The following is a 13,507-nucleotide window of genomic DNA, read 5'->3' as shown; positions in this document are numbered from 1 at the left end:
CTATTTTTCTACATCCTTAGAGTTCATTCTGCTTTGAACCTTTTGAACCCTTTTTTCTTTCCTCCCATTGATTTTTCCTTTTCTCTTCCCTCTTTTCTTTATTTCCTTGTTAAGTAAAATTAATTTTTATACTCAAATGTGTATATTTTTCCTTTTTCCTTGTTTGCACAGATGTCTATATACACACACCACTTATGAAAGATAATTTCCCCAAGCCTTATTTTCCCTTGCCTCTGACTGTATTTTTCTCCCTCTTTCCATTTGCAAAAGATCATCAAGGAATAATTGAACCACATCCAGATATTCTAATTAGACTGCCTATGAGACCCCTGATGAGGATAGGGTTTAGAGGGGACTCCTATGATCTCCTCATATCAGAATATAAGTAGTTTATCCTTATTTAGTCCTTTATAATTGTTCATTCATATTTACCTTTTTATGGTTCTCTTTAACTTTTTGTGTTTGAACTTTAATCTCTATACCTATCTGGTTTTTTCATCAGGAATGTTCAGAAATGCTCTTTTTCACTTAAGGGCTATTTTATCCCCTGTAGATTATACTCAGGGGTGCTAACTTATTCTTTTTTTTTTTTTTTAAACTCTTGTACTTCGGTGTATTGTCTCATAGGTGGAAGAGTGGTAAGGGTAGGCAATGGGGGTCAAGTGACTTGCCCAGGGTCACACAGCTGGGAAGTGGCTGAGGCCGGGTTTGAACCTAGGACCTCCTGTCTCTAGGCCTGACTCTCACTCCACTGAGCTACCCAGCTGCCCCCTGCTAACTTATTCTTAATGTTAGTAAGCTTTATATCTTTTACCTTCCATGAATATCCTATTTAAAGCTTTCTGCTCCTTTCTAGTAGTGTCTACTAAATTATGTGGTTGTTATCCTGACTGACTTCTCAGTACTTGAATTCTTTCTGTCTGCTTGCAATACTTTTTTCTTTGACCTGGAAGCTCTAAATTTGAGGTGGCCAATGAATCTTATCTAGTTCTACCTTACCCTCTGGTTAAAAGAGGGTAATTTTTTTTTCTTAGGGCTTTCTGATGGGCAAATGATTCTTACTTTTTTTCTCTAGATCTTTATTCCACAGCAGTTGTTTTAGCAGATAAGTTTAATTTTTTCTACTCATTCAATCATTTGAGTTTGTTTTAATATTTTTCATTGTCTAATGAAGTCTTTGGTTTCCATTTAGTCTAATCTAATTTCTGAAAGTGTTGTTTGGACAAATGTTACATTTTTTTTCAATCTATAGTTTCCTTTCTAATTTTTCCTTCTATACCTCTCATTTATTTTCCTTTTTTGCCTATAGCACTTTCACTTATAAAAACATATTTAAAGAAATAAAATAAATTTCTCTGAGGAATTCTAGTTGAATTTGTATCCAAACTGTATTTTTCTCGGAGGCTTTACTTTTAGATGTTCTATAATTATTACCACCAAAAAAAAAAAAAACAACAAGCTATAGCTCCTGTTACATATAAATTCCTTCCAATTTTCCCTATAATTTTTGTTCCCAATGTTCCCAAGCACACAACATGTGTATGTAATAACAGTACCTTAAATATCAGTTCTCTTAATCTGTCAGAGAATTTCTGATTTAACAGCAAGACATAGAGTATATCAGCATTTCCTGGCTCAAAAAGTAATAAGAAAAGCTGATCTCGTGCTGGACTGGTATGAAGCAGACTGAAGAGGACATCCAAAATTCCAAAGAGCTTTAATAGAAAACAAAAACATGTACAACATCTGAATAAATCAAAATCGATGTAAGAGTTCTTCAAATGTGTTTGGCAAAAAATACATTCCTTCATAATATACAGGATCACACCACTGTAGTATGAAAAAATAAAGTTTCTCCATCATTCTTTAAACATGTGCTTACTTTTTAAGATGACAAACTTGAGGCAAATAGCTTCCATTTGAAAAAAAAAGAGAAAGTAGGAAGGAAAAATAAAAGGAGAGAAAGAAATAAGAGAAAATAAAGGCAGAAGTAGGTACAATGATTTGCACCCTTCTTACGAGACAGAAAAGCAAAACTAATTTATCAAAATTGAGCAAAACAAACTAAGACTGCTGTTCCTTCTTATTTCTTCACACCATGATCATTCATCAGAGGTCTAAGACAACCTCAAACCCAAATCTCACAATGTGGTTTATCAGCAATTGCCCTCTCTGACTGAACCTTCCCACTCTGTGGAAGAACACATGTTTCTGCATCTAACCTTCCAGTAACAAAAGCACTCTGAAGAGTATTTTTCACTAACTTCTCATAAGATCATTAGGACAGATGTGGCAGCAAATATGCCACTTAAACCAATCAACAATATTTACTAAGTATTTACTATATGCCTTTGTGAGAGGCCTGGAGGATACAGAGATAAAACTGAAATAAATAGTTCATGCACACAAAGGGCTTATATTTTACTGTAGGAGAAATCATGAGTTAATAATAGAGGGCTTTAAGGTTTACAAAGGACTGTAGGAAGAAAGGAAACAATATTAATATAGCACCTCTTGGGTGCCAAGCACTATGCTAGGTACTTTCCCATTATCTCATTAGATCCTCACAACCACTCTAGGAGGTAGGTGCTATTATTATCTCTATTTTACAGGTGAAGAAACTAAGACCAACAGGAGTTAAATGCCTTGCCCAGGATAACACAGTAAGTATCCAAGTTTAGATATGAATTCATGTCTCACTCTGGGCCTAGCACTCTATACACTATGCCATACCAGTTGCCTTTATACATACAAAGACATATATAAAATAAAAAGTAATTGTTTCAGGGAAATGCATTAACAGTTGAGGGGAATTAATCCCTTACATAAGGGATGGCATCTGAACTAAACCTTGGAGGAAACCAAGAATTTTAAAAAGGTGAGGTAAGAAAATGCATTTGAAGCATGGAGGGATAGCCTATGCAAAAGGTCCAAGATAGGAAGTTAGCTGTGAGTCAATACCTTGGAAGAAGAGGGAAAATCTGCTGATACCATTTTTGAAATTGTATTATTTTGCAATACCTAGACCTAACTGCTAAAATTAATTCATCTGGTAGACCTTATTACAGGGTTATTCCTCAATAGAGTAGGCAATAAAAATTAAATAACTACAAAAGGGTAAACATATTTTCTCATATATAGTTTATTCAAATTGGTATTAGTATGCTATAGAATTGAAAGATTATAAAAAGAAGCAGCTAGATGATATAATGAATAGATCACCAGGACTGGAGTTCAAAGGACTTGAGTTCAAATCAGGCCTCAGACCCTTCCAAGCTGTGTGACCCTGGGTAAAAATCATTTAATCCTGATTGCCTAGCCCTTGCCATTCTGTCTTAAGAATTGTTACTAAGACAGAAAGATTACTAAAATGACACTAGACAGAAGAATGGCCTCTCTCCAAAAGTACTTTCACATTGCCATCCAACTCCTCTAATTCTTTGATAGGCATTTAGCTTTATACATTAATAACTGGATATGTATTTTATTCCTTTACTATCTCATAAAATTCTTTGACAGAAGAAACTATATTGTTTTTCATCTTTAGATCTCCAGTACCTAATACAACAGTTTAGACAAAAAAAGATACTTAATAGGGGCAGCTGGGTAGCTCAGTGGAGTGAGAGCCAGACCTAGAGATGGGAGGTCCTAGGTTCAAACCCCGCCTCAGCCACTTCCCAGCTGTGTGACCCTGGGCAAGTCACTTGACCCCCATTGCCCACCCTTACCACTCTTCCACCTATGAGACAATATACCGAAATTAAGGGTTTAAAAAAAAAAAGATACTTAATAGAAACTTACTGAATTCAAGTCAGAATATCTATATTCTAGTCTTTGTTCTATTATTTATTACATGTATGGCTTTGAATGAACCACAGTTTCAAAACTTATAAAATAAAGAGGTTTTGGTCCAAATAAGTGCTAAGGCAGGAGAGTTCTTAACCAGAAGTATAAGAACTTGCTTTTTAAATATTCTAAAGACTACCATGGAGTACAATTGCTTTCTTTTGTTTTATTTATTTTGAAAACTTTCTGAGAAGGGGTTCATAGGCTTTATCAGACTGCCATATAGGTCTATAACACAAAAAACCTTATAGCCCCTGCACTAAAGCTATGTCAATTAGAAAATGTTGTGAGCTTCATTTTCCTTATCTGTAAGTAATGGATATTATCTCCCCCTCTACAGTTCAGTCTTGAGAATTAAATGAGAAGCATATTAAAGAAAAAAATTTAAGCATTACATAAATGAATTGATAATATGCAAGGTTTGAAGGATGAGATAAAGCACAACTCAAATTAAATTTACAATTTGCCTTCTGAATGAATACTTTGAAGTCCATGCTAATATAAAATTTGGTTTTGGCATCTCCAGATTATTCATGATCTATAAACAGTTCATATAAATTGAATAGCAGATTAATCAAAATCCACTTAACATAAGAAATTTCTGATAAAGCAGACTTAGTTGCTGCTGCCAATCAATTTCTATTCCTAAGACATTATTTTCTATCTCCTAGCTAGCATTGTCAAGCATAATGTTACCTGTTTTAGACAATTCGCATTACATAGTCACTGGTTAAAAATTATTCATTCAATTGAATATGGCAGTAAATACAATTTACTCTTGCTATCTGAGTGTACAAACTCTTAAATTAATTTATCTCAAAGTACCTGCTCCTCTTCATTAATAACAGCTATGAATCCCATGATGCTTTGTATTTCTTCCAGAGTAGCACCTTTGCTCAAGAAGTATTTGATCAACCCATACAAGGATGTCCTTATTGTTTGGACATCTTCTGGAGACAATTCACTGCTCTCTTTACAGCCACTCCTAGAAAAGTAAAAGAGTGAAAATGAAATGTTGTTATTATTATTGCTTTTTAAAAACCCTTACCTTCCATCTTAGAATCAATACCACATATTGGTTCCAAGGCCCAAGAGTGGTAAGGGCTAGGCAATAGGGGTTAAGTGACTTGCCAAGGGTCACAGAGCTAGGGAAGTGTGTGAGGTCAAATTTGAACCCAGAACCTCCCATATCTATGCCTGGCTGTCAATCCACTGAGCTACCCAACTGCCTTTTGTTGTTGTTTTAATGAGATCACAAACTATACCTTTCTGTGGGCCTTAAATGTCAGTATCAAAAGTCTGTATTACATTTGATAGACGATGAAGATGCCAGTGCTTTTCAGTCCCAATCATTCTCACTAGAAAAATCCATCTAGACTCCAATCATTTAGCAAAACAAAGCTACATTATAAACGGATGCAGGAATATGGGGAGAAAGAGTGAGAAGTAATGTCATCTTTTCTTCCATTTCTATATTATGAGTAATAGATTAATGGAGAGCTAAGTTGAATGAGCTGGATTTCTTTAAGACAGAGTCGAATCTCCAAGAGGTATGATGGGAAGAAAATGACCCTAAGGAGCCTTGGGAAAGGCAGTTGGACTAAGAATTCACTCTTTGGACTTTCCTGACTAAGGAAGGTGGTTCAAAGAGCCTGCTCTGTGAGTTGCAAATCTTAGTTTTTCTTGAAACATCTTAGCAGACGAGAAGAAAAATGGTGCTGCAGTTCCCATGTGTTCACCAATAGGTGGGAGTATAGTGCTATTGCTGAGTGAAAGTGTGGAAAAATACTGACAGCCTGTCCTGTGTTGCATCTGAGCTGAGAGAAGAAATTCAGTTTATTCTACTTTGTTTATAAAAATTATATTTTAGATTTAGGATATAAAGGTAGATATTTGGGGAATTTAGTTAGATGGTGTAGAATAAGAAGGCTCACTCTTAGTGATCACGAAGACTTCCCTTGTGGGAAAGACTGGTTGGGGGATTTATTTAGAATTTATTAGTTATAGGAAATATTTTCTTATCAATACCTATTTTTCCTTTTACTTTCCATTTTATACATCCTTTTATTATTTATAATAAATAGGTTTTTACATAACTGGACTGAGCAGGAATTTTTCTTCAACTGCTTGAGCAACCATTTTTCCTCAACTAAAAAACCCAAGATCAACTCAAGAGCCTGTCCATATCAGTATCAACTATTAGTAATACCAATACTAATGATTAGTAAGGGTCAATACCCCTTATAAAAATATTCATTTTAACCTTTGCTAAAGAGAAGTTGTATTCTTAGTCACAGCATCTTAAATTCTGCAAACAAACTTGGGATAACTTTATTTTCCTTAAATGCCTAGTGGTAAGAGTTGGTAAGAGTAATATGAGAAACAACCATGAAATATAAAGGAAGTGTTAGAAAAGAAATTATCCAGGAATTTAGGTAGAGAAGGAGGAATATTGTACAAACTGAGAATCAAAGATATCATACCCATAATGAATTCGAAGTGTATCCAGTAAAAATTGCACACCATACTTCTTTCTGAAGGCCCTTCTACTATCTTTGATAATGGTGGAAATATATTGTATGTGGCCTAAAATAAAATTTACTGTTAAAAAATTCATCCAAGAAAAAAGTAATTCATAAATTGCTATTTTTTTTTGTCTAACAGAACTGTAAATGTTATTTAATCTCACCAATCCGAAAGGGGAAATCTCCACGATTCCAGATACGAAAATCAAAAAGTAAAAATTTATACATTTGCTGCAGAAGCTGAATATTTTTCTCTATTGACACTTGCTCAACTAGTAATTGTACTGCAACTAGTACATTTACATCCATTAAGTTGCTTGGAACCTAAAATCCAAATAATAATAATAGGGTTCAATGAAATAAACATCACTGAATAAATAATTTTGATTACAGCATTTAACAAACAATTTAGATATATGATTTTGTTGATAGGGAAAACTTCCATATGAGGGAACTCCCTTTACCAGCAGGTCCTCTGAAATTTGTGATTTTAGTAAGTTGCCTAAGGCTCTTAAGAGAAAAACTATTTGCTGGGATCACAGCATAAGTGTATGACAGAGATGGGATTGAATCCAGGTCATTCTGACCCTGAAAGTCATCTTTCTAACTATCAGTGCCTCTCTTTATATAATAATATTAAAACAACTTATGTCAATTCTTCAAAAAGAATATATTCAAATAGAATACAAGATATTATTTACGATTAAAACAATTCTTAAGATTTAATAAAAAAAAATTCTACTGTATTTTTTCAAAGTTTAACTTTAAAATCCTTTTTTCCCCAATTACATATAGAAACAATTTTTTAACAATTGCTTTCTGATCTTTTGCAACCCAAATTTTCTCTCTCCCTCAAATCCCCTCTCCCCAGAGGGTAAACAATATAGATTATTCCAGTGCTGGAGGGCAATACAAATTTCCAGATTCCTCGTTTCATGAAAGAAGATACATATTGCACATATAAGAAAAAAGTCATGAAAGTAATACAGCAAGAAATAGTTTGGTTCAATCTGCAATCATACTCTGTCAGTTCATTTTATCACTGTAGATGACATTTTTCATCATGAGTCCCTTGGAGTTGTCTTGGATTCTTGAATGGCTGATACTGGTTTAGTCCTTCACAGTTGATCATTGTCCAATATTTCTGTCACAGTATACAATGTTCTCTTGGTTTTGCTCACTTCACTTTGCATCAGTTCATACAACTCTGCCTAAGTTTTTCTGAACTCATCCTGTTTGTCATTTCTTATTGGTACAATAGTTTTCCATTACAACCATATACCACAACTTCATCAATTATTCCCCAAATGATGGACACATCCCTTCAGGTTCCAATTTTTTGCCACCACATAAAGAGATGCTATAAATATTTTTGTATGTGTAGATCCCTTTTCCTTAACTATAATCTCTTTGGGATACAGACAGTAGTGGTATTTCTGGGTCACAGTTTTATGGCCCTTTGGGTACAGTTCCAAATTGTGTGAAAAATATATCAATTCACAGCTCCACCAAGAGTGAGTATTAATGTTTCAATGTTTCTTATATCCCCTCCACCATTTATCATTTTCCCTTTTTGTCATATTGGCCAATTGATAAATGTGATATGTTTTAATTTGCATTTTTCTAAACAATACTGATTTGGAGCATTTTTTCATATTTGTAGATTTTTTTATTTTTCTGAGAACTGCCTATTTATATCCTTTGACCATTTATCAATTGGAAAATGACTTATATTCTTATAAGTTTGCCTCAGGTCTCTATATACTTAAGAAATGAGGTCTTATCAGAGATACTCACTATAATTTTTTTCCCAGTTGTTTTCCTTGCAATCTTGGTTATACTGTTATATGTATTATTTTCAAAAGCAAGATGTTTTCCTTCACTTTAAAAAGTAAAAATCTAGAGTGTCATATCTGTATACAATACCAAATCCCAGGAGCTAAAATAAAAGATGTGATATCTTTGCAGACTATCCATTAAAGAGGGTTCCCCCAAAGTCTTAGTGCTATTTTAAGCTACTACAGTGTCAAAAGTTTTAAGTTATTAAATCTGCATAATGTAAAATAGGAGTTACTATACAAACAGATTCATTCAAAATTTTACCAAATTGTAATGGATCAATGCAAAAGAAAGCAGAACTATTTTCAGGGCAAATATATCTACATTTATGTAATAACAAGCTTGCTTACCTTCTGTAGTAAAGCTCCAAGGATTGCAACTCCATGAGAGTGAATGAAATTTTCTTGATTGATAGGGTGCCTCTGAATAAAGTGCTTTACCACCAAAACAAACATTGCAATTAAATTCTTCTCTATTCTAGATTCTGTAAAATTGTGGGCAGAATTAGCACATTATATCATTCTTTATTTCAAATCATACTTCATATTTCAATCTGTGACTAAGAGCCAACTTGATTCAATAACTTCATTCATGTTTCTATATAAGTATCAGAGAAAACAATTAATGTATATTTTTATATCCATATAAAGTGGAAAGAATTCTTTCCAGGGCCAATTTGATCCTCTAATATTTCAGAATGTTGTCTTATTTCCAAAATAAGATTATACTGGGGCAACTAGTCATGAGTAGAAGTTTTTGTTGCCTAATAGCAAGAATGACACTTAAAATTTCTAATGGAAACTGCATAAATTTTGGTTTTCTTTTATACTTAGTAAATTTCTCAACTACTTCAGTAAAATGAAGCATGGAGCCCCACCATATATGTGCTTGTTTTTGTATTTGCATTGATAAATTAATCACATATTTAACTCCCAGGTTCCTTACTGTTGGAATCTAGGCATAAACAAATCATGTAAATATTATAGATGTACCCAAAAGCTAACTCTTATGAGCAATCTGCTAATGTACCAGCTTGATCCTTGTAACAAAGTGAAACTCTAATCTTATGGTATGCCAACCACTCCCCAAGCCTTCAGTCCAAAAGGTCAATTGGACCTCGGGGTGGGGTACTGATTTCTTAGCCTCTACCTCTCTGATTTTGTGGTTGTTAAAGGAGTCAGTGTTAAATTCTCTGCCATGTCACATGTTCATTAACTACCTCCCATTCCCCATTCCTTGATTCTGCAATAAAAACTGGGTTCACATGTGGCTCACTCTCTTTTCACTATCAGGGCAGCCTGACAGATTGTATTCCATGCTGTTGAACCATTTGTCTCTGGCTTTCTTTCTTCCTCATGTTCCTTCTCTCTTAATTTCTAAACCCCTTCACCCATTTTCCTGCAGTCTTCAGCTTCCCTTTTAGGTGCTCACCCACAAAAACAATACTTTGTAGCTGCAGGCAGCTACACTTACAAACTATTTCATGTCCATCTTGTTTCAGTACCTGAAGCTTTTGTGGAAGATAATACTACCCAGTCTCCTTCTACAGGTGTCATCATCTCAGGAAGGACATTTTCCCTATTTTTTTCAGTTATCTGTCCATCGAAAAAACTGATTTGTTCCAACAATGGAAAGAGGACATTCAAGCCACCTATACAATTTATAATATCCTGAAAAACAAAATATAAATTTTATCTAGAAAATGAAAACTAATATAGAAATATATCCTACGTACTTAGGAGAAAGTGAGTTTTCTAATGTTCATACAGGAGAGGCAGTTTTATATTAAAAATTACTACTAGACAACTGAGATTTGTGTTGAATTAAAGTTCAATAAAGACTAGAAATTTAAATATGTGAATGCAGACATTGAAAAAATCATACAAAATAAATACTGGCAAGAGGATTTCAGTTTGTTCAGATATCATGCCTAATATAGACAATCATAATGCTGCATATCTATACTAAAAGGGCTTTTAGATCTAAAATGTTGTTAACAGTTTAACATACATTTATTATCTGTTGTGGGAAATATGCATTGCCAGGCCATATCTGAAATGTAAAATTGAAAATTATATAGTTCTTTCCTTTAAGAAATTTTTAATCTAAACTGACTTTTTAAAAAGTCATTTTAAATGATATTTTGAGAAAGATAAATTTTTATAGGAAAAAATGACTAGGTGATAAAAAATTTGCTGCTTTATCTGGGGAAAGTCTAGTTGTTTGGGTTTTTTGACCCAGGTATAATCCAGACCAATCTGGCAATCACCAGAAATGCAGACATATGAGGATATAGTCAGCTTGTATAAGTAAACCTAATTTGTCAACTTAGTTGTCTTATGTAATGGCAAACCTCAAACCATGAATTCTGCAGAAATCAAATTTAACTGTGATAACTATAAAAGCATTATGTCTATTTAAGAGGAGAAAAAACAATTGTTTGTCAGTGAAGACTTCCTGAACTCTTAAGATTCTCTCTAAACAACTGCAAACACTTTAGAAAATTAAGGAAATTAGATGAATTTTAAAAAATTGGTAACTCATTATCACAATCATATAAAGGGACCGATCTTTGCAGAATTAAGTTCAACTGTCCAAATTATAGCAAGACCACCAACTGATGTATTAACTAGATGGTGGTCTTAAATTTACTTGACTAACCAGTATTTCTTACTGATAAAGAGAGAGGTATTTTCTACCCATGATGAAAGGGAGCATAATTTCTAATTTACAGAACTTTAATTACCATATTTTATTTGCACCTAAAAAACTCTTTAAAACAAAATCCTAGGCAAGACAACATACTGCTATTATAAAGATTATTAGTTAATTCAATATTGTGAATGTCCTAATTCAATCACATAGGATTACTGACTTCCAGTGAATCAGAACTGTACATTTTGACAAATATTCTATCAAACTCAATATATGCCACCATGAATATAAATTTAAAACATGTGATTGTAATTGGAACCTAAAATTCAGAAAACATTGGTAGTACTCTGTTGATAAAAGTTCTTTAACAGAGGACCCCCCTTCATATAAGTGGTTGTAATTTGTCATAAATTTACCTTGATGTCCCAGTTCACTACTTTGTTTCCTGTTAATCTTCCATGAAAACAATTGATCGATAAATCAAGGCAAATAGGACTTCTGCAGGCCTAAGAATCCAGAAAAAAATAACAGGAGGTATTTAACAAATGTTTTTCTAATAAAGGAATAATTATCTAAGTAGCAAGGGTAGATTTAAGCTTAATTTTAAAGGATGTCACCATTAAGAATGACAGATTTCAAATTCTAGTATTGCCATTCTCTATCTTTTAGATGTATGAATCAGGAACCAAAACCAGAGAGATTCCTTTTAGATCAACATCATTTTATATTATGACCATCTCCAAAAATAACTGTAAAAACAATAAAAAGGGCCAATTTAGTAGAAAGAAAACTAGCCAGTAGTAAATCAAGAGACTTCTGTTCTAGACCCATGTCTAACACTTACTAGCTTTGTTGTGAAACAAATCACTTGACCCCCTCTCGTTCTAAACTGTTTAACTATAAAATGAGGAGCCTGGATCAGATGATCTTTTAAGGCTTTTTTTTTTGTCATTGGGTTTTCTTGACAAAGATACTGTCTAGGGAAGCTAGGTAATACAGTGTCTATACTGGAGTGCTGAGACTGGAGTCAGGATGATTCATCTTCCCGAGTTCAAATCTGGCTTTAGACATTCCCTAGCTGTGTGACTCTGAGCAAGTCTCTTAACCCCAATTGCCTAGCCCTTAGCGCTCTTCTACCAGGGAACCAATACTCAGAATCAATTTTAAGACAGAAAGTAAAGATTAAAAAGAAGAAGAAGATACACCCAGAATCACATAAAGAGTAAAAATAGTAGAATTAAGATTTGAACCCAGATCCTCTACCTTTATTGACTGTTCTTTCCAATATAGCACAGTGCCTTTGGAACCTCAATTTGGAAGCAAAAAAGTTAATTATGATAAAAAAAAAAAAAGGCAAGCTTATCATTTGGAAACATATTACTCCTAAAGATCACTTTTGCCATGTTGTATTTCTACTATCGTTGGCACATGTGGTAAGCCATGTACACTTTGACCATATCTACTATATTCATGTCACTTCAATTCAGCAAGTCTATACTGGGCACCTACTAGTCCAGATGTGTTAGGATTTTTTAAAAATTTATTATTTTATATTATTTGCCCTTAAAGAGCTTAAAATCTAACAATCTGAGTAAACAAGGATATATTCCATGGATAAAAGTCCATTCCAGCAAACAAAAGAATAGGAAAGGCAATCAACAAACGTTTCTTAAGCACTTACTATGTGCCAGACATTGTTCTGAGAACTAGGATTTGCAGAGACAAAAATAGTTTATTGCCCTCAAGGAGTTTACATTCTATCATGGGAAACAAAATACAGAGATATTGACTATAGAAAACATACCAAGATAATATAGCGGAAAGATTAAGAGATAGGGAGAATGGATAAGTATAAAACAAAGCTATTCACACTCTTATTTTTCAGTGGGTGACCCACAGTATTACTCCCTGAGCTTTCCCTTTACATCTGCCTTTTTATATTACTGCCCTTTACTGCAGATACCCTCTACTGCAGTCTAATTGGCTAATCTACTGACCCACAAATGACTCTCTCCTGCGAATATGAATCTGTATAATTGGATTCCCAAGTAGAACATAGCCCATCCTCATCTTTACTTCCTAGAATTCTGAGCTTCCTTCAACGTGCACTGCAGCTGCCACTTATAAAGGAGGCCTTTCCTGAATACCTTTCCCTGGACTCTATACTCTCCTAGTTGTTAGTGTTATATCTTTTTAAATATTTTATATACATTTTTAATTAATTTAATCTATCTATGCAGTACATTCATGCCCCCTCATCCCAACAAGGTAAGCTCTTCAAGGTACTTATTTTATGTTTGTGTCCTGCATACAGTAGGCATTCAATAAATGCTTGTTGTTGAAATAATCACACTATTCTGCTAACTCATTAAAAGAAGTATTTCACTACAATAAATAATCTTGTATAACAAATTCATTTCTCAGGTGCCCGCTGAAAGCTCTTGATTTTCTAATGAGTTCATTCCAGGGAAGTTCTTTTGCTCTTGTTACTCAACTCAAACATTTCAGTTCCTGTCATACACAAAGCACCAGGCTGGGGACTAGAAACATATCCATAATCATGCTCTAAAGCAATGATTCCCAAAATGGGCACCACCGCCCCCTAGTGGGTACTGCAGCAATCCAGGAGAGTGATGATGGCC

General features: G+C 33.9%; 1 protein-coding gene across 1 annotated transcript in view; it reads right to left on the bottom strand.

The window, feature by feature from the left end:
* The window catches only part of NBEAL1 (neurobeachin like 1), a 173,817-nt gene that overhangs the window by 92,266 nt on the left and 68,044 nt on the right, over positions 1–13,507 (bottom strand). The window contains exons 16-22 of the mRNA XM_044670647.1: positions 11,282–11,371; positions 9,715–9,880; positions 8,561–8,694; positions 6,536–6,695; positions 6,330–6,432; positions 4,672–4,831; positions 1,557–1,715 (exon numbers count right to left, since the gene is read on the bottom strand). Of these exons, the coding sequence (XP_044526582.1) occupies positions 1,557–1,715; positions 4,672–4,831; positions 6,330–6,432; positions 6,536–6,695; positions 8,561–8,694; positions 9,715–9,880; positions 11,282–11,371 (972 nt within the window). The remainder of the gene's footprint in view (positions 1–1,556; positions 1,716–4,671; positions 4,832–6,329; positions 6,433–6,535; positions 6,696–8,560; positions 8,695–9,714; positions 9,881–11,281; positions 11,372–13,507) is intronic.

The sequence above is a fragment of the Gracilinanus agilis genome, chromosome 3 (assembly GCF_016433145.1).
Source record: "Gracilinanus agilis isolate LMUSP501 chromosome 3, AgileGrace, whole genome shotgun sequence".
Classification (NCBI taxonomy): domain Eukaryota; kingdom Metazoa; phylum Chordata; class Mammalia; order Didelphimorphia; family Didelphidae; genus Gracilinanus; species Gracilinanus agilis.
This window is presented reverse-complemented; position numbering and strand designations above follow the sequence as displayed.